This window comes from Cetorhinus maximus, chromosome 14, assembly GCF_964194155.1.
Source record: "Cetorhinus maximus chromosome 14, sCetMax3.hap1.1, whole genome shotgun sequence".
Lineage (NCBI taxonomy): Eukaryota > Metazoa > Chordata > Chondrichthyes > Lamniformes > Cetorhinidae > Cetorhinus > Cetorhinus maximus.
In genome coordinates this window covers 41,977,833-42,002,167 of record NC_135892.1, presented here as the reverse complement: position 1 = coordinate 42,002,167, position 24,335 = coordinate 41,977,833, and the positions used below count along the sequence as shown (strand labels likewise).

Sequence of the window (24,335 nt, the reverse complement as noted above, 5' to 3'; positions counted from 1 at the left end):
AGAAGGTAAGAAGTGCATGCTTATACCACCAGCAGATTCTTGGTCGGAAGAAACTGTAGGATGGGGGAAAAACAGGATGAGCGAAGGAGTATTATCATTATTAATCAGTTCAGCCCCACTGGTGGCAATGGCCTCAGCAATGGCCCTTCTCATAATGGTTAGCACTGTCTCCTCCATAGGGGTTAGATCATGCAGGCACACCTCTCCCATTCAGCCAATACCTGCCTTTGGTTATGCACTACCTTTGGCTGCAAAGGGGAAGGAGGGGGTAGAAATGTGTTATTGCATATCACGCAATATGTTTAGGTGATATAGCTGTCATGGTTGACAGTGTGTGCAAGCTGTGAGATGTAGGTTTCAGACTTGTAGCAGTGTTATGTGTGAGGATGAGATGAAGTGAAAGAGTCCTGACTAATAGAAATTGGAGTGTGATAAAATGAGCAGTGGCTGAGGTTAGTGGTGCAGTTGGTAGAATATGACATCTGAATATGCATTCACTGACCTTAAGCACTTGTATGAGACCATTAGCTGCTTCTTTCACTGCATCCGTGGTCTTGTAGATATATTCCTGATATTACCTTCTCCGCTGCCACTTGCCACTGTCTTCTAAACAAATGTTTGGAGGGACTCCAACTTTGTTGAGGGTAAATCACTCCTCCTTTCCACCTCTTCAATGAAGACCTTCTGTGCAGCATCTCAAAACCTTGGTCCCTGCTGTCTCCCATGGCTAGTTATTGTTGATTGGGTATGAAGTGTGCTGTGCAACAATAATCTCAATATCCTTAGTAGTTACAGTTCATGTCTCCTTCAACAGATGCAGACAAGCTTAAGTACTAATAGGCTTTTGCAATATTGGACCCCTTGCTGATGCATGCAGCCAATGACCAGCACAATGAGTGTTGGCTGTACATAGAAATTATGGTAATGTGCAGGCAGCACAAAACTGGTACTTGCCTACATTTCGGTCAATGGACACTGTTTAATCATGCATTGTGATCCCTGTGGCTGTTTTTGGGCATTATCTGATTTAATTCCCAGAGACTATGTAGCTTGGTCAATTTGATTTAAGCAGTGCCAATAGGCTAAAAAGTACTTAAGTGTCGTCCGAGAGGTTTAGGCCATCCTGAGTGTAGAAAAAGGAGATTGCAAAGTTAATTTATTTTGGTTTCTTTGTCAAGTCATGGGTCGTCATGGTACAGAGAGCCCATTGAATTCATGCCAGTTCCCTGTAGGGTAATCCAATCATTCCCGTTCCACTGTTCTATCCCCGTAGTCCTGCAAGTTATTTTCCTCAAGTACCCATCCAGTTTCCTTTTCAAGTCATTTAACGTCTTCAGTTCCACCATCCCCATAGGCAGAGTGTTCCAGGTATTTAGTCTAAAATCCCTCCGCTACAATTGTAACCATCAGAGGCTTTTTGTTTTTACCACCCTCCTAAAGTTTGAACAGAACTCTTATATTGTAAAACAAAAATAAAAATACCTGGAAAAACTCAGCAGGTCTGGCAGCATCTGCGGAGAGGAACACAGTTAGCGTTTCGAGTCTGTATGACTCTTCAACAGAACTAAGTAAAAATAGAAAAGAGGTGAAATATAAACTGGGTTAAGGGTGGGGGGGAGGTAGAGCTGGATAGAGGGCCAGTGATAGTTGGAGATAGCCAAAAGATGTCACAGACAAAAGGACAAAGAGGTGTTGAAGGTGGTGATATTATCGAAGGAATGTGCTAATTAAGAGTAGAAAGCAGGACAAGCAAGGTACAGATAACCCTAGTGGGGGTGGGGTGGGGTGAAGGGAAGGGATCGAAATAGGCTAAAAGGTAGAGATAAAATAATGGATGGAAATACATTTAAAAATAATGGAAATAGGTGGGGAAAGAAAAATTATATAAATTATTGGGGGGAAAAAAGGGGGGGGATCGGAAAGGGGGTGGGGATGGAGGAGAGAGTTCATGATCTAAAATTGTTGAACTCAATGTTCAGTCCGGAAGGCTGTAAAGTGCCTAGTCGGAAGATAAGGTGCACTGGCTCACTGACCTCTACCTCGCAGAGGCTGAGCGTCAACTCGCAGACACTTCCTCCCTGGACCATGACCCCACCACTGAACATCAAGCCATTGTTTCCAGGACTGTTACTGACCTCATCTCCTCTGGAGATCTTCCTTCCACACTTAGTTCTGTTGAAGAGTCATACGGACTCGAAACGTTAACTGTGTTCCTTTCCGCAGATGCTGCCAGACCTGCTGAGTTTTTCCAGGTATTTTTATTTTTGTTCTGGATTTCCAGCATCTGCAGTTTTTTGCTTTTATCTTATATTATTGTATTGGATTTTTATTTTTTGGCAGTTAATCCAGATTTAAATCCAATCATAAATTACTCAAAGCTTTGAAAATCTGAAGTTGCACCTTCTGATTTTATGCTTTTCTTTGTTTTATTTGTAATATTTGAAGTTGCATTTGTTAGTATTTTCAAATGACCCAAGAACTGTGCAGGAAAAACCTAATAACTTGTCTGACTGTCTGCCTGCTCTTATGAGTTGCTTTAGCACTCCTAAGCAGGGTTGAGCACAATTCCTGTATTCTTAAAATGGATGCTCATATAAAATTGCATTTGTAGGGAACCTTGACATAACTTTTTTTTGCATTAATATTAGATTTGCTATTCTGTAGGTGTTGCAGAGGATGACGAATGGGATGACGACTGGGACGAGCCCAAACCGTCTCCAAATATTCTTCCTCACACAGAGTCTGAGTCAGCAGAGACTGGTTTGTCTCGTGGAGCTCCTCGCAACAGTTCTGTGAAAATGTCACTCAATAGGTAGTGGAAATAAATATCAGATGTATGCTTCATGTTCTTGTTGCAAAGTCTGGAAAAAATAAATTTCCTTAATAAAATGAATAGTTGTTCAAGTAATGTGTGGCAAAATAGGTGCTTAATATTAAGGGTTTCTCAAGCTTTTGGCTTTGTTAGTTTTGTGTGTAGAAGCTATCTTATATGTTGGTGTAATATGTTAGCAAATAATTGAGAGTGTGAAATTCCTTTTCTCTATACCATAAGCCTAATAACGAAATTCAAATGTGGCTTTGAAACCTGCAATTTCATTGGTGGCTATTTGGCAAAACAGAGGCAATGTTACATTTTTTTTGTTCAGAAGGTATTTTATCATAAGATCTGGTATATTGTAAAAAAACATGTTTAGATAATTTTCTTCATAAAAATATTGTACTTTGTGTTGGTGAGGTATTCTGAATTTACAACATAGCATAGGGACATAGGAATAGGAGTAGGCCATTCAGCCCTTTGTTCCTATTCCACCTTTCAGTTAGTGCTGGATGATCTGTATGAACTCCCTATACCTGCCTTGGTCCCATGCCCCTCAGTACTCTAGACTAACAAAAATCTATTGATCTTATATTTGAAGTTTTCAATTGACCTAGCTTCATCAGCTTTTTATAGAAGAGAGTTCCAGCCTTCTGTTATCCTTTGCTTAAGAAAGATATCATCATTGGGCAACCTAGCTCTTATAATCAGGTTTACCCCCTTCCCCCACTGTTATGAGGAAATCGTTTTTTTCTCTACCATATAGTATCCTTTAATTATATTATACACCTTAATTAGATCACCCCTTAATCTTCAGTACTTGAGGGAATATGTCAAGTTTGTGCAACCTGTCCATATAACTTGATTCTCTAATTGTCATGGTTTCATTTTGTTGAATACATGATGTACCCTTCAGGCAACTGTATCTCCTTCCTGAGGTGCGATGCCCAAAACTGAGTACAGTACTCCAGATGGGGTAAAGCTGTAAACAATTGAAGGAATTTCCTCCTGTTTGTAATCTAACCACCTGAGCTAAAGGCCAAAATTCCATCAGCCTTTTTGATTGTAATTTTCGTGTTAAGGAATTATGCTGATATGTTGCATATTATATATCTGGCAAATTAGAGACTACTTTCTAGTGCAGTTCTATGTGACTGTTGTTTGAAGAGCATAATTACTTAATTAGGGGTGGGGTAACCTGCCATTGCTATGTTGGATTTACTTCACTTTGGCAAATTTTGATTCTTACCAAAATAGATTTTTTGCAATTATTGTTCTTGAAAAGGCACCCATCAGTTAAGATTTTCATTGATATGTTTTCATACTCTGTTGTTTTTGATGAAATGTAACGTTATAAACTGTTTTGCAACCTCCAACTGTGGAAGGGGAAGATTTATGTTTTCTTAAATAATTGCAAATACAGGCATTCAGTTTAGCACTATGTTTGCAAGCAAACCAGAACAAAGTAAAAGGCTTTTTTATTAATAGATATTATGCATTTTTAAATAGCCAATGCATCACAGTACAAACAGTGTCAGTGCATGTGACTATGCTTCCTGGAATGCCCATGTCAACATTACTAATAATTTAAGCATTTTAAAAAAAAAACTTTGATTCTTTGCTTTTTGATAAAAGAACAGTTTTGAAAATTGAAGTTTCATATCCTATTCTGCGTCTGTCACTTGATACTGATTCGTGTGTTTGTTGAGACAAAATTTTAAATTAACCTTTAGATTATTTTGAGCTGAGCAGAATTAAGATCAATAGTTGGAGGTAGTCAGCAACCTGGGTGCCTCAGCAATTGTTTTTTTCAACTCTCTCTCGGTAACTGCACTGAGTGAGTTTCTTTAGTCAGATCAGCTTTAAATATTAAAAAGGAAATGAAAGGAATCAAGAATTTGCATTTCTAGAGCATTTTCTCATTTGGCAGAATACCCCAAAGTACATTAGAGCCAGTAGATTGTTTTTGAAATTTAGTCACAATTGTTAGGTAGGAAAATATAGCAGTTAATTCCTGCACGTCCAGTCTCAAAAACTGCAATTGAATGTCTTTTTGATTGAGGATGGAATGTTGGTCAGGAGGATTCCTGCTTTTCTTCAAATAGTTCAATTTCGTAGTGTTGGCACTTCTTTTTAAGATTAACATATTATAAATATTTGAGCTAGAGAATAGCTAGAATAACTTAGTCCTATTGCTCCTTTATCTCATAGATGCAAACTGTTCAAAAATCAAACGAGAAAATGTACAAAACTACATGTTGGCTTTGTTGATTGTGATTAACTGCAAAGTCTTGTATCTGCGTACTCATAATTTCTATTTTTTAATATAGATTTCCAACCTTTTCCAAACATGGACCTGAAGTCTATCTACTTTCAAAGCAACCAGTAAAAACTACCGAGAAGATTACAGTCCATGTATGTTACACTGGTGGCTGGGAAGGGAGAATTATAGAAAGTCATAGAAATCTTGTTAAGTTGGATGAGAAGACTGTTATAATAATTGAAACATATATTCTGTACTTTGATTTTAAAATATGATAAAGTGGCTGGTTAACTTGGTCCTTTGAAAGGAATTGAAGAAACCGAAGATGTGAGGAAATGGCTTTTTCTTGATGCACGTTGAACAGTTTTGCTAGTCTGATACGTCTAAGGTGGTATGTCAGTGTTGCTTAGTAGGTAGTACTCTTACCCCAGTGTCAGAAGGTAACTCCAGAGACCTGAGCGCACAAATGCAGGCTGATGCTCTAGTGAAGTACTGACGGCATATTGCATTGCCAACAGTGTAATTTTTGGGATGAGACATCGAACCGAGGCTCTGTCTGCTTTCTCAGGTGGACATAAAAGATCTCATCACTATTTTGAGGAAGAGCAAGGGAGTTCTCCCCAGTATTCTGGTCAATGTTTAATCTTGCAACCATCATCACAAAAAGGGACCTTGCTTTATGCAGATTGGCTGCCGCCTTTCCTACACTGCAATGATTACTATACATCAGAAAGTCCTTCATTGTGTGTAAAACACTTTGGGTCATCCTGAGGTTGTGAAAGACTTAAGATAAATGCATGTCTTTTTTCACATGAAGTTGAATCATTAAATTTTGTAACCTATGTTTTACTAGCACTAAGTAGACAAGATCAAAACATTTGCAACCATCTTCAGCCAGTTGTACTGAGTGATGATTTATATCGGTCTCCTCCTGAGGACCCCAGCATCACAGATGTCAGTTTTCAGCCAATTCGATTCACTCCATGTGTTAAAGAAATGGCTGACGGTACTCGATGCAGCAAAGGCCATGGGTTCTGACAACATTCTGGTTGTAATACTGAATACTTGTGCTCCAGAACTAGCCACACCCCTAGCCAAGCTGTTCCAGTACAACTTGTTACAATTATGAGGTTTATAAGATTATGATACTTTGGGTCTGACTCTTTAAATTTAGGACAAATGACCTGTTCTGCAGCCTGATGGTAAGCCTGGGTGGTTTGATTGTTAACGATCAAAGGAAGACTCAGATTGTTTTTCTAAGAGGAAACTCTTTCGAATTATCAACAGTCACAGATTGCAACTCTTTCGAGTACAATCACAGTTCTTGGTTTCCAGGAGTGGGACATGAACCCACAACCCTCTGATTCAAAGGCGAGGGTGCTATGAACTGAGCCACAGCTGAAGGTGCAAGGTATTTACACTCAGATAATGACCGTAGTCTCTGAATATACCTTGAGTAGACCTTGGATATCCCAAAGTCCCAGAAATGTGTTACAGGTGTCGTGTTGTAAAGCAGTGCTGCTGTAAAATATCCAATTACTTCTAGGATGAAAGTAAGTTGGGAATCAAAGATAACTAATTAGCATTTCCATGTGGATATAAAGCTAATGTGTTTCCTTTGCCATGGAGGAGAGGGTAGAGGGAGCAATTTTTGAGATTAGGCTTCTCTATAAACCCACAAATATCACAGACAGATGGTATTTTGCAGTTTGGTCTTCACAGAATCACACAGTGCAGAAGAGGCCCTTTGGCCCATTGAGTCTGCACCTACACATGAGAAACACCTGACCTACCTACCTAATCCCATTTACCAGCACTTGGCCCATAGCCTTGAATGTTATGATGTGCAAGTGCTCATCCAGGTACTTTTTAAAGGATATGAGGCAACCCGCCTCCACCACCCTCCCAGGCAGAGCATTCCAGACCATTACCACCCCCTGGGTAAAAACGTTTTTCCTCACATCCCCCCTAAACCTCCTGCCCCTCACCTTGAACTTGTGTCCCCTCATGACTGACCCTTCAACTAAGGGGAACAGCTGCTCCCTATCCACTCTGTCCATGCCTCTCATAATCTTGTACACCTGAGGCCTGCAGTCATCTGAGGGATAGAGAGCAAGAGATAGATGCAGCCAGGCCTTTACCTTAAGCAGAGAAAATGCTGACTCTAATGGTCACCACTCAGAACGCTCATATTGAAGACAGAGTTTGTAAGATTTAAAGGAGGCTGGCAGATTCACTTAGCTTGGCGCTATAGGAATGGATCTACAGCGTCACCCTCACAGTGAAATGCAGTTCTGGGACTAGAAATTACCCAGCTTGGAATGTGAAAAAGAAGCAATCCAGTGAGAGCTGAGAACAATTTTAGACTAGTTCTTGGAGGATGAAGTGTCTACTTAAGGGGCAATGTAACACACAACCATAGTGGAAGATTTTTTTTCATGCTGTGGTTTAAAGTATAAGTTTCCTATGAAAAGAAGATAGTGTTTAGTCACTAGTATTTTTTTAGTCAAAAGTTTTAATATGTGAAATCTTGAGGTCATTCTTTCAGCTGCAAACTGCAGGTTTGAATTTCTTTTGAACGTTATCGGTCTCTACAGAGATCATAACAAGCTACAACACTGGCATCTTCTCAACAATGTGGAAATTTGCCTAGTATTTCCACAAAAACCAGGACAAATTAAACCCAGCTAATTACCACTGCATCATCTATTCTCAGTCATCAACAAGTAATAGAAGGTGATGTGACAGTGCTATTACACAGCAATATCCTGCTCACCAATTCTCAGTTTGAGTTCTGCCAGGGGAACATGGCTCCTGACCTCAATACACCCTTAGTCCAAACATAGACAAAAGAGCTGATTCCAGAGGTGAGTTGAGAATGACCAGCTATGATGTTAAGGCAGCATTTGATCGAGTGTGTCATCAAGATCATCTAGCAAAACGGAGCTCTATACGAATCGGGGAAAATTCTCCTCCACTGGTTGGAGTCGTACCTAGTACAAAGGAAGATGACTGTGGTTGTTGTAGGCCAGGCATCTCTGCCCCAGAACATTGCTGCAGGGATTCCTCAGGGCAGTTTCCTAGGCCTAGCCATCTTAAGCTGCTTCATCAATGACCTTCCCTCCATTATAAGTCAGAGGTGAGAGTACTTGCTAATAATTGCAGTGTTCAGTGTCATTCACAAGCCCTCAGATACTGAAGCAGCCTGTGCCTGCATGCAGCAAGACTTTGACAATATTCAGACCTGGACTGATGAGTGGCAAGTTTGTGCCACACAAATACCAGGTAATATCTCCAAAAAGAGAGAATCTGACCATCTCCCTTTGGCGTTCAATGGCATTACCATTGCTGAATCCCACATCATCAACATCCTGGGGGATATCATTGACCAGAAACTGAACTGGACCAGTGTCGTAAATTCCCGGCTAGAAGAGGCTGCGAATTCTGCACCGAGTAACTTGCCTCCTGACTCCCCAAAGCCTGTCCACCATTTATAGGGGGAGGGAGGTTTCCTCCAACCCTGGGGAAGGACTGCTGCTGCACAATAAGTGCTTAATTGGCATTTAATTTGGTGGGCCTGGCAGAAAGTATATGATGTGGCGTTCTCGTTTGCTTTGCAGCCAGCAGGCAAGACCACCGTTTCCATCATTAAAACCCACCCACTGATTCCTGTTGATGGCCTTTCATCAGAACTGAAAAAAATTAGAGATGCAATGGATTTTAAGCAAATATAGAGACAGAGAAAGTCATGAGGGGTGAAAGAAAAAAAGCAAGGTTGGTGATAGGCTGGAACGCTGCAGAGATTAAATGTTAAAACGAATGATGGTGCAAGGCAAATTGGATACCAATAAAACAAAAGAAATAAAAGATGCATCTTGAGGAGCTGAAAGTGACAAAGGCAGAATTATTACCAGCAACTACTGTCTGAAAAAATGCGAGAAGTTATAATCTGTGATCTCAATTTCCAGCCCAGAAGGCTGTAAAGTGCCTGATTAGAAGATGAGGCGCTGTTCCTTGAGCTTGTATGGAGCTTCATTAGAACAGTGAAGGAGGCAGAGGACAGAGAGGCCAGTGTGGGAATGGGGCAGAGTCAGTTCTGTCTGCTTATGAAATATAAATTATTTTCTCCTTGTTGGATACAGAGTATAATCTTACTTTTATTTTCTTTTTCAGTGAATTTACTATTATCTTCAATATGTGGGCATTCTTCCCCGATTTTTTTTATATTCATCTTTTACAAATATTGATTCTTTTTTTAAATGACCCAGTCTCCAGCTCAGTATCCATTGTGGTGAAGCACTCATGATCCAATAGCCCTCAATTCAAAAAATCTCCCTTCTCCTCTACTATCCCCATTTGCCCAGAGTGAAGTTCCTAGGCTTCAGTTTTCTCACTGCACTGCCACCATTCACAAGTCTCTGTTTTCAAATCTCAGATTCATTTTCCTTTTGTGGGGTATGTTTTGGAAGGTGAAGTTAGTTAGTAGAAATCTCTATCTGGGATATCCCAGGTGTGCCAGGTTGCTGTGGGGATAGGTTGCAGAGAGGTACCCTTTTGTTTTGGGCTTATCTGTGTGATTGTTCAGAGAAAACAGGCATTTTACACCTGGAGCTAGAACAGCTTGGAAACAGGCAGAGAGAGAAAGTTGCCAGCGGTTGCAGTTGGCTCCTGGAAGCAGTTTTGAGAAGCAGAAAGAGAAATCGTCTAGGAGCTGTCGATTAGAAACAAAGGGCTATCAGACACCAAGGATGTTTTTTGATGTGGAGTCACTAAGGAAGAGTGCAATGAGGCCCATGTCACTGGACAAGTAATCCTGAGGACTAGGCTAATGCTCTGGGGACATGGATTCATATCCCACCATGGCAGTTGGTGGAAATTAAATTCAATTAACAAAATCTGGAATTGAAACCTACTCTCAATAATAGTAACCATGAAACTGTTGTTGATTGTTGTTAAAAACCCAGCTGGTTCACTAATGTCCTTTAGAGAAGGAACATTCTGTCTGGTCCACATGTGGTTGATTCTTAACTGCCCTCTGAAGCAAGCCGTTCAGATCAAGGGCAATTGGGAATGGGCAACAAATGCTGCCCTTGCAGGCCCTGCATCCCATGAAGGAATAAATTTTAAAAAAATGCTTGAGCCAAGGGTATCCACACTTTTGAGGTGGTTAAGGTGAATTAGCCTAAATGGATGCTAGTGGAAGAACCCCAAGAAATCTCATTCCTCGAAGAATAGCAGGAATACGGAGAAGAATCAGTGATTTCCAGAAAGCTGTGACACTTGGTTTGGTCCCAGAAGAAGTGAAGGAACCCTGTAGATCCTTTAAAGTATAGGCGAAATCTTGGGTGGAAATAAAAGTAGAAAGGAAGTGGTTTCTTGAGGTTTTCGGGTTTAAAATATAATTGTTTATGAGATATATAATGTTAGTAGTATTTGCATTGTTTAACTCTTGTACAGTACAAATTTTTGTTTAAAATGAGAAAGTGGTGTCATTCTTTCAGTTAATAACTGGGAGTTCAAATTTCTTTTTAAAAGTTACTGGCCTCCCGTGAGATCATAACAAAAGAGAGTGCATTAATGGAAAAAAAAACAGATAAAAGAATAGTAAGGAAAAGATTAAAAGAACAAGCAGAAGAACAGAACATTGTAAACCAGATGTGTTTGGAAATCGGTTTATTGGCCATTGATGTTAATGACAATGTACATTTTACGCACCTACCCTGCCAAACATTTCTGACCCATAAAGTATAGAACATAGGGATAGGAGTTGGTCAATCACCCCTCAAGCCTATTCTGCCATTCAATTAGATGATGGTTGATCCATATGTTAACTCCATCCAGGCACCTTGGCTCCATATCCTTTAGTCCCTTACCCATCAAGTATCCACAGTTGCCTGATAGTACAGAACTTCAGTATTGCTGAAAAGAGAGACAAGTTGCTGAAGTTATTCATCAGGACAAATGCAAGAATGCCAAATTTCAACAATCTCAACAATTTATACTACAGGAGAAAAGGGGGTTCTGATTGGTTGGCAAGTTGACTCTGGCTGAGGCATTGCCATGGAGAAAGCAATGTGGAACTATAGGCTCCCCATCCTTTTGGCTAATTAAAAAAATGGCTCGAGGCTTGAACACATTCCTTTTGCTTGCAAAGAGCAGGTTTTTGCATGTGAATTTATGTTGTTTCTAGCAAGCTTAAATGAGCCATGTTACAAACTCAATTAATTATCTTACATTGGTTGTTAGTGTAGCTATTAGCACACTCAAGATTGTTCAGCAAATGCTGCCTAATCATGGAATCACATCTAACAATAGATGTTTTGTTTTATGTTTTGCAAACATGAGCTAGTTGAGTATGGTCTATATATTCTGCTTATTATCAATATCAATACTCAGAGAAACATCTTTGATTCGATCATCCAGTTGTCTTAATAATTGCTTCCTGACACTGACAGGAGTGGGGATGCAAAACTGGCACAAAAGAAACTGCCAAAACAGATGATAAGAACTTAAATCCTCTGAAAACAATTAACTCCTGCAGAATTGATACTCTGCAGCTTCATTAATCCCTTTATTGGCCTCCAAGCTTCAGAAAGGATCATAAATCATGTCATTGCCAGCATCCTCTACGATACAGGTTCCCAAACTTTTACCTATTGCACACCCCTTTCTTAATCTACCAGATGCCTGTGTACTCCTACCAACAGACATATTTAATAGGCTGGGTTCCTTTTCTCTCGAAAAAAGACTGAGGCCTTTAAAATGATGAAAAGTTTTGATAGAGTGGATACAAAGAGAATGTGGGAAAGGGCATAACTCAAGGCCATCAATATAAGATAGTCACGAAGAAATCCAACAGAGAATTCAGAGGAAGCTTCTCCATCTAATGAGCAGGAACATGGAACTCACTACCACAGGAAGTAGTTGACGCAAATAGTATACACGTATTTAAGGAAAGCTAGATCAAAATATGAAGGAGAAGGGCATAGAGGGTTGTGATGGTACATTTAGATGAGGGAAGTTCGGAGGAGACTCAAGTGAAACAGTCAGAGCACATGGACAGTATTAGCTACTTGGGTCAAAATTTCCATTATTGTTATTGTCCCCAATATTGATAGGTAGGTTGTGTATTAGTGGGGCCGGAGTTGGGAATAGTGTAGGTTTCCCCACTTGCAACCTTTATCTTTGATAGACCTCTTTCTGCTAATTGACCGCAACTGCAGGTAAGGAGCCTGCAGCTACTGGGGGTGGTAGTCAGAGTCCCAACCATAAGTTGGGGTCTTTGTACGGGTCAAGGAGAAGGTTGGATGCAAGGGAAGAAGGTAAGCTTGGGCTTAACCTGCTTAAAATACAAACTTTCCCCCTGCCCTTCCCCTCGCTCGTCTCTGTATAATTGGGCAGTGGGAGGGTTGGGAGTTTGGTTGGGGCTGGGTCTGAGATTTTAAAAATTAACAACTCGCCCAACCACAACCCATCCATTTTGGGGATTTAAAATTCACTCCATTTTTTTTAGTCCAGATTTACATTTGAATATAGTGTAGCAACATAAATCCAAATGTTTTCTTTTTCAAGAAGGGCGAAATTGGTCCAGTTTGGAACTATCCATCTTCCTCATTGAGTTGTGTGGTGGCTGATCCAAAAAAGGGATCCAAGCTGTATGGATTGAAGAGTTACATCGAATATCAAGTGACACCAAATGTAAGTTTTCAAACAGAAATGTAATTCACAAAATGTTAGTACTTGAAATATACATATGAACGTATTTGTGGGGGAAGGCACCTCCCTTTATCGCCTTAACCTTTTCTTCCACTGGGCGTAATCCTTGTGTCTACACGGTGCCCCAGATAGTAACCCCGGTGGCTTGGAAAATGCATTTCTCCTCCTTTCGGCAGACACCAGCTTTCAGAAATCTCTTTAATAACTCCTGTAAATTTGCTAAATGCTCGGCCTCTGTCAATCCAGTTATGAGGACATTATCAAGGTATACTACAACTGGTGGTAATCCCCATAGCAAACTCTCCATCGTCCTTTGAAATATTGCACATGCCGAGGACACGCCAAAGGTAGGCGTGTATACGGGAATAGGCCTTTGTGTGTGTTTATTGTGACATACCCCCAGGATGTGTTATCTAACTCGAGTTGCTAGCACGTGTTCATCATTAGTGTAGGATCAATGACCTGCCAGCTTAGCGTATAAGTCTTCAATTCTTGGAAGTGGATATTTATCAAACTTGGCAGCCCCAATTAACTGTTAGCTTTTAATCATTGCAGATACAGATGGCCTTATCCGATTTCAGTATGGGGACAATAGGTGCTGCCCATTTTGAAAATTGAACCTGCTAGATGCCTAGTTCCTCCAACCTGTTGAACTCAGCATCCAGTTTTTCTCTTAAGACATACGATACTGGTCTTGCTGTAAAAAAATCGGGGGAGTTGCCTCTGGATCAACATAAATTTTGGCTTGCAAGCCTTTGATTTTTCCGAATTCGTTGTGAAAGACACTGTTGTCCCACACCTGAAAAATCATGGACCAATTTAACTTGATTTCTTTTAGCCAATCACTGCCCAGAAGGCTTAGCTCTTCCTCAGTCACTATTATTACTGAGAGCTGGGCTGACTGCTGCCTATAGCTCACAGGTACCAGGGTGGTGCCTTTTACTTTTATGTCTTCTCCCTTGTAATCTTCAACTGGGCAGAAGTTCTCTCCAGGCTTAAGGGTTGGGTACCTTCTCTCAGGTACTGAAATGCGTGCTTACCCATCACTGTGGCCAATGCCTCTGTATCCACCTCCATAACTAGAGGCTTCCCATTTATGTGGAGTGTGACAATAATAGGGTCTGCCTTGACTGCTTTAAGATTAAAAAGAGTGAATGTCAGAATCAGTTATTTAAGGCTCTTTCACATTATGTACTTCTAATATCTTTGCTGGCTGGTTATTTGGCAGTCTGGACTTAACTCTGCACTGCTTAATTAAGTGTCCCCTTTTGCGACAGTAATAGCACTCTGCCTCCTTTAATCTACATGTTTCAGGAGTGTGGTTACCCCCACATCGGTAATATTTCAACTTCAGAATTGCTGTCTGATTGCCTCCATTACACTTTTTTGATTTCTGGGGGATTGGGAATGATTCCCGCTTCGCAGCTGCTTCTGTGGTTTTGGCGCCACGCTTGGCTGCAGGTTCCTGCCCTAACTGGTAAACGGTGCCATTTTGCAACTCTGTAGCTCCTGCGAATCTTTTTCAGCATTTTGCATGGCCAGAGCTATCTCCGTTGCTCGTTTAAAGCTTATATTGTCTTCTGTCAGCAATCGATGCAGAATGGCATCATTGCACATGCCACAAACTAACTGATCCTGTAGCATGTCCTTCAAGGTCGCTCTGAAATCACAATGCTCTGACAATTGCTTCAACTTAGCAATATAAGTCGCGATTCGCCGGGGGCCCTCACCCTCGTATTAAATTTGAATCTTTGCATAATGACTGATGGCTTGGACTGAAAATGGTCCTTCACCAAATCGTTCAGTGAGCTCGTAGATTTAGAGTCTGGTGCGCTTGGGGCCTTGAGACGGTGAATAAGGTTGTAGGCTTGACTCCCACAGACACTCAAGAGAATTGCTTTGCGCTTTGCCTCCTTCTCTGTTTCATTGGCCTGGAAATAAAATGTTCGATGTATTGACTCCAGTCCTCCGTGGAGGAGTCAAATGGGTTGATCCTCCCAAAGAGAGGCAACCTGGTGAGTATATATTTTTTTTCTTTCCTCCCTTAAAACAAGATACTCACAGTTGTAGGGCGAGAGGTAGCACCAGGATCATTTATCCTTGTTGCCAGATGTAGAGATGTACCACCAAGAGTCTTCTTTAGTTGAACAACAAACTTTATTTACAGAGCTGTTGGATTAGCTGCCTGTTTCTAGCACAACTACAATGCACTCCACCAGGCTAGGAAAACTCCACCCCCTTATGAGATTCCCCAAGTTTGGTGTTGATTGACTTTTCTGGCCACGTGACCCTTACTCAGTAAGGCTGGCCTTAAAGCAAAACAATCACCACAACTGTGTTTCCAAGTTTCTGCAAGGAGTTCACCAGGCAACTTCTGTCATTGTTGCTAGAGCATGCATTTGGCCAGGGATATCCAATCTACATTTTACAACCATGTGTGGGCTGTTTAAACTACTTTGGGGTGAGCAGGTTTAAGTAGCACAAGTTGCTTTCTTTTCTAATAAAATATTTACAAATTTTCTGAACAAACATTTACAAAATATAGCCCCCTGTGCATTAATAATCCAAGCTTGCCAAAATACACTAAAAGTCCAAGCCCTCTGAACACTGGAAATCCAAGCCTTAATACATGAAGTTTGTACATCAATACACTAAATGTTTGAGCCATCTCATATCCAAAATCTGAGCTGTACCTCCCCGACTTATAAGATAAATCCCAATCCCATATTTTGAACTTTACAACTCCTCCACTATAGATGGAAAATCAAAGCCCTTCTCATTACAATAAAAACTGAGCTAGTGCACCTAACAGGTCACGTTAAGTGACACCCCCTCCCAGTACACTTTACTGCCGTTTGGTGCTGTCTCTGCTGCAGTGTACACCTGTTGATGCACTTGCCGCCAGTGCACCCTCCTTGCCTACTACTATCTGGGGGAGGGATTCTTTGTGAAATGCAGCACGTAAACTTCCCCATCTTTATACTTACTGGGGATGGAGGGTTGATAGAAGCTGTTTCCTAATAGATTTGGTTATTTAGACTAATGATACTTCAGCCTCTTTTACAGCAATAAGAAATAGCCTCTTCTAATTCTCAAGACCTGGGAAGCTTAAATTGATCAGGCAGAGAGTGTTAGTATGCAAAATGGAATGGCGCCATGAGTTGGGTCAAGGCAGTTTTCTAGCCACTTGGACAGAGCTGTGTTAGACTGAGAAAACTGAGCTGAAGAAATAAAAGTAGAAATAGTTGGAAAGCAACAGCAGATCTGGGAATATCTGGGGAGAGTTGACGTTTTGGTCACTGATCTTTCTTCAGAAGCTGTTTTAGTTTTGATGAAAGGCCATTGACCTCAGCTATTTAACTAGGAGACAAGTAATGAAACAAAAGATATGTCTGGGAGAGAAATGAATGGCAGAAGGATGAACAACTACTGTCTGAAAGAAAAAAAAGAGAAAACAGAGTTAAAACCAAAACCTGCAAAGGAAAAGGAAAAAAAATGGGGGCAGAGATTATGGTTTGAAATTGTTGAATTTATCCCACTTGAAAAGTGAGATGCTGTTTCTCGAGTTTGCGTTAAGCGTCATTGGAACTCTGCAGGATGCCAAGGATAGAGAGGTCAGTGTGAGAGCAAAATGGAGAATTAAAAGAATAGGCAACCAGGAGCTTAGGGTCACGCTTGCGGACCGAATGGGGGTGTTCTGCCAGGTAGCTACCCAATCTGTGTTTAGTTTCTCCAGTATAGAGCAGACTGCATTGTGAGCAGCAAATATGGTACACCAAATTGAAAGAAATAGAAAAGAGGAATAAGGTGCATATAGTTAGAGAAGGGAATAATTCCATATTAGATAGGAGCAGACTAAGAAGGAGTGCAAAGACAGGATTATAATACATGCATATAAATGCATAAATAGTAGTGAATAAGGTTGGTGAGCTACAAGCATAAATAGCTGTGTGGAAATATAGGGCCTGAACTTCTGCGGAGTGGCAATCAGAATCGGATTGCCACTCCACTCCTACTCTCCTCCCTGGAAGTCATCTTCATCCTGGCATGCCTGACCTTTCGGCTCAGGCTAGGTGAGAGCTGTGCAGGGCAACATGCTCCTGAGGCCTTCAGTCGAGCTCTGCAGAATTGGACAGAAGGAGGCCACACCCCTTTTTTTTACAGCACTGGTCACTTGTACTGGTTGGACAGTCGGTATGGAGTAAGGGGTTTGGAGTTGGGCAGTCAGGTCGGACAGTTGGGTGGGGAGGGTTGGTGGGGGGTGTCCCCTGGGGGTAGTCGGTTGGGGGGGGGGCGGGGTGGTAGAGGGTAGTTGGGAAGTGCTGGGAGCCCCTTGGGGGTGTAGGGCGAGTCCAGTGGGTGGTCGATGTGGGTCTGTACAATAGTTACCCAGAAGCTAGAAGTGGTTTTAATTCTTCTAACTGTTTGAGTAACTTTGCTTTGGGCTGCATTAGAGTGCTTCAGTTGGAGTTTGGTGAGAGAGGGACTTTTAAGGATTAATTTCTATCTAAAGCCTAATCTTTCTTTAATTTAGCAACTAACTAAAAGTCGCTCTTTGGGTTGGGAGAAAGTGAGTTTTAGTCCAGCTTTAAAACAGGGATTATACAGGCTCTGCTTGCAACTGCAGCTAGTAAGTTAGTTATCAGGCATAAACAGGCTTTCAGAAGCTAGATTCAGACAGCATAAAAGGGAGCCCTCTACAATGCTGCTTTGGGCTGCGTTAGAGTGCTTCAGTTGGAGTTTCATGAGAGAGGGAGTTCACTGAAGAGGGAAGGAGGTGAGCCTTTCATTTTCTACCTTTCCTCAGAAAGAAGAGCAGCCGCCCTGGTAAGTAGGACCCAGTAAGTATTTCTTCTGCCCTTAGTATCCTCTAAACTAGAGGAAGTAAAAGTAAAAGGAGTAATTTAAGTTTAAGTCATGGCAGGGCAGCTCTGCCAAGTAGAATGCTCCTCCTGTGCGACGTGGGAAGTCAGGGACACTTCCCGTGTCCAGGGTGACCGTGTGTGCAGGAAGTGTCTCCAGCTGCAGTTACTCGAAATCCGTGTTTTGGAGCTGGAGCTGCACCTGAAGTCACTGTGGCGCATCTGCAAGGATGAGATCTTCATGGATAGCATGTACAGTGAGGTGATCACACGGCAGGTAAAGAGTGCACAGGCAGAAAGGGAATGAATGACTGCCAGATAGAATAAGAGCACTAGGCAGGTCGTACAGGAGTCCCCTGGATCCATCTCCTTCTCCAACTGTTTTCTGTTTTGGTTACTGCTAGGGGAGATGGTTTCTCAAGGGAATGTAGCAAGAGCCAAGTCTGTGGCACCACGAGTGGCTCAGCTGTACAGAGTGGGGGGAAAAAAGAGTGGGAGAGGAATATTGATAGGGGATTCTATCATTTGGGCAACAGATAGACTTTTCTGCAGCCACAAACGTGATACCAGGATGGTGTGTTGCCTCCCTGGTGCCAGAGGCAAGGATGCCAGTGAGCGGCTTCAGACATTCTGAAAGGGGAGGGTGAACAGCCAGAGGTTATGGTCCATATCCGTAGCAAAGGCATAGGCAAAAAGTGGGATGAGACCCTGCAAGCAGAATATAGGGAGCTAGGAAATAAATTAAAAAGCAGGACCTCAAAGGTAGTAACCTCAGGATTACTCCCAATGCCACATGCTAGTGCGATCAGGAATAGGAGAATAGACGAGATGAATGCGTGGCTGGAGAGATGGTGTAGGAGGGAGGGATTTAGATTCCTGAGGCATTGGGACTGATTCTGGGGAACATGAGACCTGTACAAGCTAGACGGTTTTCACCCCAGCAGGACTGGGACCAATATCCTTGCAGGGGTATTAGCTAGTACTGTGGGGGAGTGTTTAAACTAGATTGACAGGGAAATGGGAATCTGAGCGGGGAGACACACGAGAGGGAAACAAAGATAGGAATGAAAGATAAAAAAGTGGAAAGCAGAAGAGGAAGGCAGAGGAAATAAGGGCTGGCATTAATTAGTGCCATAGGACAAAAAAAGATGTGTAAAAATGTTAAAAAGACAAGTCTAAAGGCACAGTACCTGAATGCATGGAGCATTCACAATATGGTAGACGAATTAACAGCGCAAAAACAAAAAGCTACTGCGGATGCTGGAAATCCAAAACAAAAACAGAATTACCTGGAAAAACTCAGCAGGTCTGGCAGCATCGGTGGAGAAGAAAAGAGTCGACGTTTCGAGTCCACATGACCCTTCAACAGAACTGAAGTATAGTTAGGAGAGGGGTGAAATATAAGCTGGTTTAAGGTGGGGGGCGGAGGGAAAGAAGTTGAGGGTGGGATGGTTGTAGGGACAAGCAAGCAGTGATAGGAGCAGATAATCAAAAGATGTCACAGACAAAAGGATCAAAGAGGTGTTGAAGGTGGTGATATTATCTAAGAAAAGTGCTAATTAAGAATAGATGGCAGGACACTCAAGGTACAGCTCTAGTGGGGGTGGGGTGGAAAGACTGACAAGGTATTAGTTGTAGATTTAAAAATAATGGAAATAGGTGGGAAAAGAAAAATCTATATAAATTATTGAAAACAAAAGGGAGGGGGAAGAAACGGGGTGGGGATGGGGGGAGGGGGAGTTTAAGATCTAAAGTTGTTGAATTCAATATTCAGCCCGGGAGGCTGTAAAGTGCCTAGTCGGAAGATGAGGCGCTGTTCCTCCAGTTTGCATTGGGCTTCACTGGAATAATGCAGCAAGCCAAGGACAGACATGTGGGCAAGAGAGCAGGGTGGAGTGTTAAAATGGCAAGCGACATGGAGGTTTGCTGCTTCATGCTCTTGTCGGGACCTGGAAAAATTTATTAATTTTGCTTCCAATCTCCACCCCTCCATCATTTTCACATGGTCCATCTCACACTTCTCTTCCCTTCCTTGACCTCTCTGTCTCAATTTCTGATGATAGACTGTCCACCAATATCCATTACAAGTCTACCGACTCCCACAGCTACCTCGACTACAGCTCCTCACACCCCGCTTCCTGTAAGGACTCCATCCCATTTTCTCAGTTCCTTCGCCTCCGTCGCATCTGTTCTGATGATGCTACCTTCAAAAACAGTTCCTCTGACATGTACTCCTTCTTCCTTAACCGAGGTTTTCCACCCACGGTCGTTGACAGGGCCCTCAACCATGTCCGGCCCATCTCCCACGCATCCGCCCTCACGCCTTCTCCTCCCTCCCAGAAACATGATAGGGTCCCCCTTGTCCTCACTTATCACCCCACCAGCCTCCGCATTCAAAGGATCATCCTCCGCCATTTCCGCCAACTCCAGCATGATGCCACCACCAAACACATCTTCCCTTCACCCCCCCTGGTGGCATTCTGTAGGGATCGTTCCCTCCGGGACACCCTGGTCCACTCTTCCATCACCCCCTACTCCTCAACCCCCACCTATGGCACCTCCCCATGCCCACGCAGAAGATGCAACACCTGCCCCTTCACTTCCTCTCTCCTCACCGTCCAAGGGCCCAAACACTCCTTTCAAGTGAAGCAGCATTTCACTTGCATTTCCCCTAACTTAGTCTACTGCATTCGTTGCTCCCAATGCGGTCTCCTCTACATTGGAGAGACGAAACGCAAACTGGGCGACCGCTTTGCAGAACATCTGCGGTCTGTCCGCAAGAAAGACCCAAACCTCCCTGTCGCTTGCCATTTTAACACTCCACCCTGTTCTCTTGCCCACATGTCTGTCCTTGGCTTGGCTGCATTATTCCAGTGAAGCCCAATGCAAACTGGAGGAACAGCGCCTCATCTTCCGACTAGGCACTTTACAGCCTCCCGGGCTGAATATTGTATTCAACAACTTTAGATCTTAAACTCCCCCTCCCCCCATCCCCACCCCGTTTCTTCCCCCTCCCTTTTGTTTTCAATAATTTATATAGATTTTTCTTTTCCCACCTATTTCCATTATTTTTAAATCTACAACTAATACCTTGTCAGTCTTTCCACCCCACCCCCACTAGAGCTGTACCTTGAGTGTCCTGCCATCTATTCTTAATTAGCACTTTTCTTAGGTAATATTCACACCTTCAACACCTCTTTGATCCTTTTGTCTGTGACATCTTTTGATTATCTGCTCCTATCACTGCTTGCTTGTCCCTACAACCACCCCACCCTCAACTTCTCTCCCCCCGCCCCCCCACCTTAAACCAGCTTATATTTCACCCCTCTCCTAACTATACTTCAGTTCTGTTGAAGGGTCATGTGGACTCGAAACGTCGACTCTTTTCTTCTCCACCGATGCTGCCAGACCTGCTGAGTTTTTCGAATTAACAGCGCAAATTGGTGTAAATTGGTATGATATGATTGCGATTACAGAGACATGGCTGCAGGGTGACCAAGGCTGGGAACTGAATATCCAAAGGTACTCGATTTTTAGGATGGACAGGCAAAAAGGAAAAGGAGGTGGCGTTGTTAGTTCAGGATGAAATCAGTGCAATAGTGAGAGAGGATATTAGCTCAGAAAATCTAGATGTGGAATCAGTACGGGTGGAGCTAAGAACCAACAAGGAGCGGAAAACATTAGTGGGAGTTGTCTATGGGCCTCCAAACAGTAGTGATAAGGTAGGGGAATACATTAAGCAGGAAATTAGAGATGCATGTAACAAAGGTGCTGCAGTAGTCATGGGTGAATTTAATCTACATATAGGCTGGGCATACCAAATTAGCAATAATACTGTGCCAGATGAATATGAGATTTTTTTAGACCAGTATACCCAGGAACCAACTAGGTAACAGGCTACCCTAGATTTAGTCTGGCAGCATCGGCGGAGAAGAAATCAGTCAACGTTTCGAGCCCTCATGGCCCTTCAGCAGAACTGAAGCATAGTTTCAACAAGGGAGAAATATAAATTGGTTTAAGGTGGGTGGGGGGGAAGAGACACATTGAGGGTGTGGTGTGAGCAGATAATCAAAAGATGTCAGAGACAAAAGGGTCAAAGAGGTGTTGAAGGTGGTGGTCTTTGTCTGAGAAAAGTGCTAATTAAGAATGCAAGACAGGATATTCAAAGTACAGCTCTAGTGGGGGTGGGGTGGAAAGACTAAAGGTTTTAGTTTTAGATTTAAAAATAATGGAAATAGGTGGGGAAAGAAGAATCTATATAAATTATTGAAAAAAAAGGCGGGTGGGGGGGGGAAAAGAAACGGGGTGGGGATGGGGGGAGGGGGAGTTTAAGATCTAAAGTTGTTGAATTCAATATTCAGCCCAGAAGGCTGTAAAGTGCCTAGTCGGAAGATGAGGTGCTGTTCCTCCAGTTTGCGTTGGGCTTCACTGGAACAATGCAGCAAGCCAAGGACAGACGTGTGGGCAAGAGAACAGGGTGGAGTGTTAAAATGGCAAGCGACAGGGAGGTTTGGGTCTTTCTTGCGGACAGACCGCAGGTGTTCCGCAAAACGGTCGCCCAGTTTGCGTTTGGTCTCTCCAATGTAGAGGAGACCGCATTGGGAGCAACGAATGCAGTAGACTAAGTTAGGGGAAATGCAAGTGAAATGCTGCTTCACCTGAAAGGAGTGTTTGGGCCCTTGGACGGTGAGGAGAGAGGAAGTGAAGGGGCAGGTGTTGCATCTTCTGCGTGGGCATGGGGAGGTGCCATAAGTGGGGGTTGAGGAGTAGGGGGTGATGGAGGAGTGGACCAGGGTGTCCCGGAGGGAACGATCCCTACGGAATGCCGTCAAGGGGGGTGAAGGGAAGATGTGTTTGGTGGTGGCATCATGCTGGAGTTGGCGGAAATGGCGGAGGATGATCCTTTGAATGCGGAGGCTGGTGGGGTGATAAGTGAGGACAAGGGGGACCCTATCATGTTTCTGGGAAGGAGGAGAAGGCGTGAGGGAGGATGCGCGGGATATGGGCCGGACACGGTTGAGGGCCCTGTCAACGACCGTGGATGGAAAACCTCGGTTAAGGAAGAAGGAGGACATGTCAGAGGAGCTGTTTTTGAAGGTAGCGTCATCAGAACAGATGCGACGGAGGCGAAGGAACTGAGAGAATGGGATGGAGTCTTTACAAGAAGCGGGGTGTGAGGAGCTGTAGTCGAGGTAGCTGTGGGAGTCGGTAGGCTTGTAATGGATATTGGTGGAAGGAGGATTGATTAAGAGGGGAAAATAGAGTACAAGAATAAACTTGCAAGGAACATAAAAGTGGATTGTAAAAGCTTCTATAAGTATGTATAAAGAAAAGTATTAGTGAAGACAAATGTAGGTTCCTTTTAGCGAGAGATTTTGTAATAAAAAACAAGGAAATAGAGCAATTAAACAATTGCTTTAATTCTGTCTTCACGGAGAAAGACACAAATAACTTCCCAGAAATACTAGGGAATCAGGGTTCTCGTGAGGAGGAGGAATTGAAGGAAATTATTTTTACTAAAACAATAGTGCTCGAGACATTAATGGGATTCAAAGCTGATAAATCCCCAGAGCCCGGTAACCTACATCGTAGAGTACTAAAGGAGGTGGCCATGAAAATAGTGGATGTGTTGGTTGTCATCTTCCAAAATTCTGTAAATTCTGGAACAGCCCTGGCAGATTGGAGAGTGGCAAATGTAACCCTACTATTTAAAAAAGGAGGGAGGGAGGGAGAAAACAGGGAATTACAGACCGGGGGTGAGCCTAATATCAGTAATAGGGAAAATGCTAGAGTCTGTTATGAAGGATGTGATAACAGGACACTTAGAAAATATCGAGGGGATTAGACAAAATCAACATGGATTTATGTAAAGGAAATCATGTTTGACAAACCTCCTGGAGTTTTTTGAGGACGTAACTAGCCGAAGAGATGAGGGCGAACCAATAGATGTGGTGTGTTTGGATTTTCAGAAAGCTTTTTATAAAGTCCCACAAAAGGGTTAGTGTGCAAAATTAAAGGGCATGGAATTGGGGGTAATATATTGGCATGGATTGAGAATTGGTTAGCAGACAGGAAACAGAGTAGGAATAAATGGGTCTTTTCCAGAGTGGCAGGTGGTGGCTAGCAGGGTACTGTAAGGATCAGTGCTTGAGCCCCAGCTATTCATAACATATATATATCAATGATTTGGATGAGGGAACCAAATGTAATATTTCCAAGTTTGCTGACGACACAAAACTTGGGGGACTGAGTGATGAGGATGTTAAGAGGCTTCAAGGCGATTTAGACAGGTTGAGTGAGTGGGCAAATACATGGCAGATGCAGTATAACTTGGATAAGTGTGAAGCTATCCACTTCGGCAGGAAAAACAGAATGGCAGAGTATTATTTAAATGGTGATAGGTTGGGAAATGATGCACAAAGGGACCTGGGTGTCCTTGTACACCAATCACTGAAAGCAAACATGTAGTGCAGCAACAGTTTAGAGGGTAAGCTGTATGTTGGCCTCCATTGCGAAAGGACTTGAGTGCAGGAGCAAGAATGCCCTACTGCAGCGATACAGGGCCCTGGTGAGACCACACCTGAAATATTGTGTGCAGTTTTGGTCTTCTTGCCGAAGGAAGGATATACTTGCCATAGAGGGAATGCAGTGAAGGTTCACTAGACTGATTCCTGGGTGG

The 24,335-nt window shown here is 42.7% G+C and overlaps 1 protein-coding gene across 6 annotated transcripts in view; it reads left to right on the top strand.

Moving 5' to 3' along the window:
• Positions 1 to 24,335, top strand: part of snx9b (sorting nexin 9b) — a 186,675-nt gene that overhangs the window by 67,271 nt on the left and 95,069 nt on the right. For 4 of the 6 annotated variants that reach the window (XM_078556845.1, XM_078556844.1, XM_078556847.1 and 1 more), the window contains 3 exons: positions 2,665 to 2,812; positions 5,146 to 5,230; positions 12,651 to 12,776. In XM_078556845.1, coding sequence (XP_078412971.1) covers positions 2,665 to 2,812; positions 5,146 to 5,230; positions 12,651 to 12,776 — 359 coding nt within the window. The remainder of the gene's footprint in view (positions 1 to 2,664; positions 2,813 to 5,145; positions 5,231 to 12,650; positions 12,777 to 24,335) is intronic. The other 2 variants (XM_078556848.1, XM_078556846.1) reach the window with 1 other exon arrangement.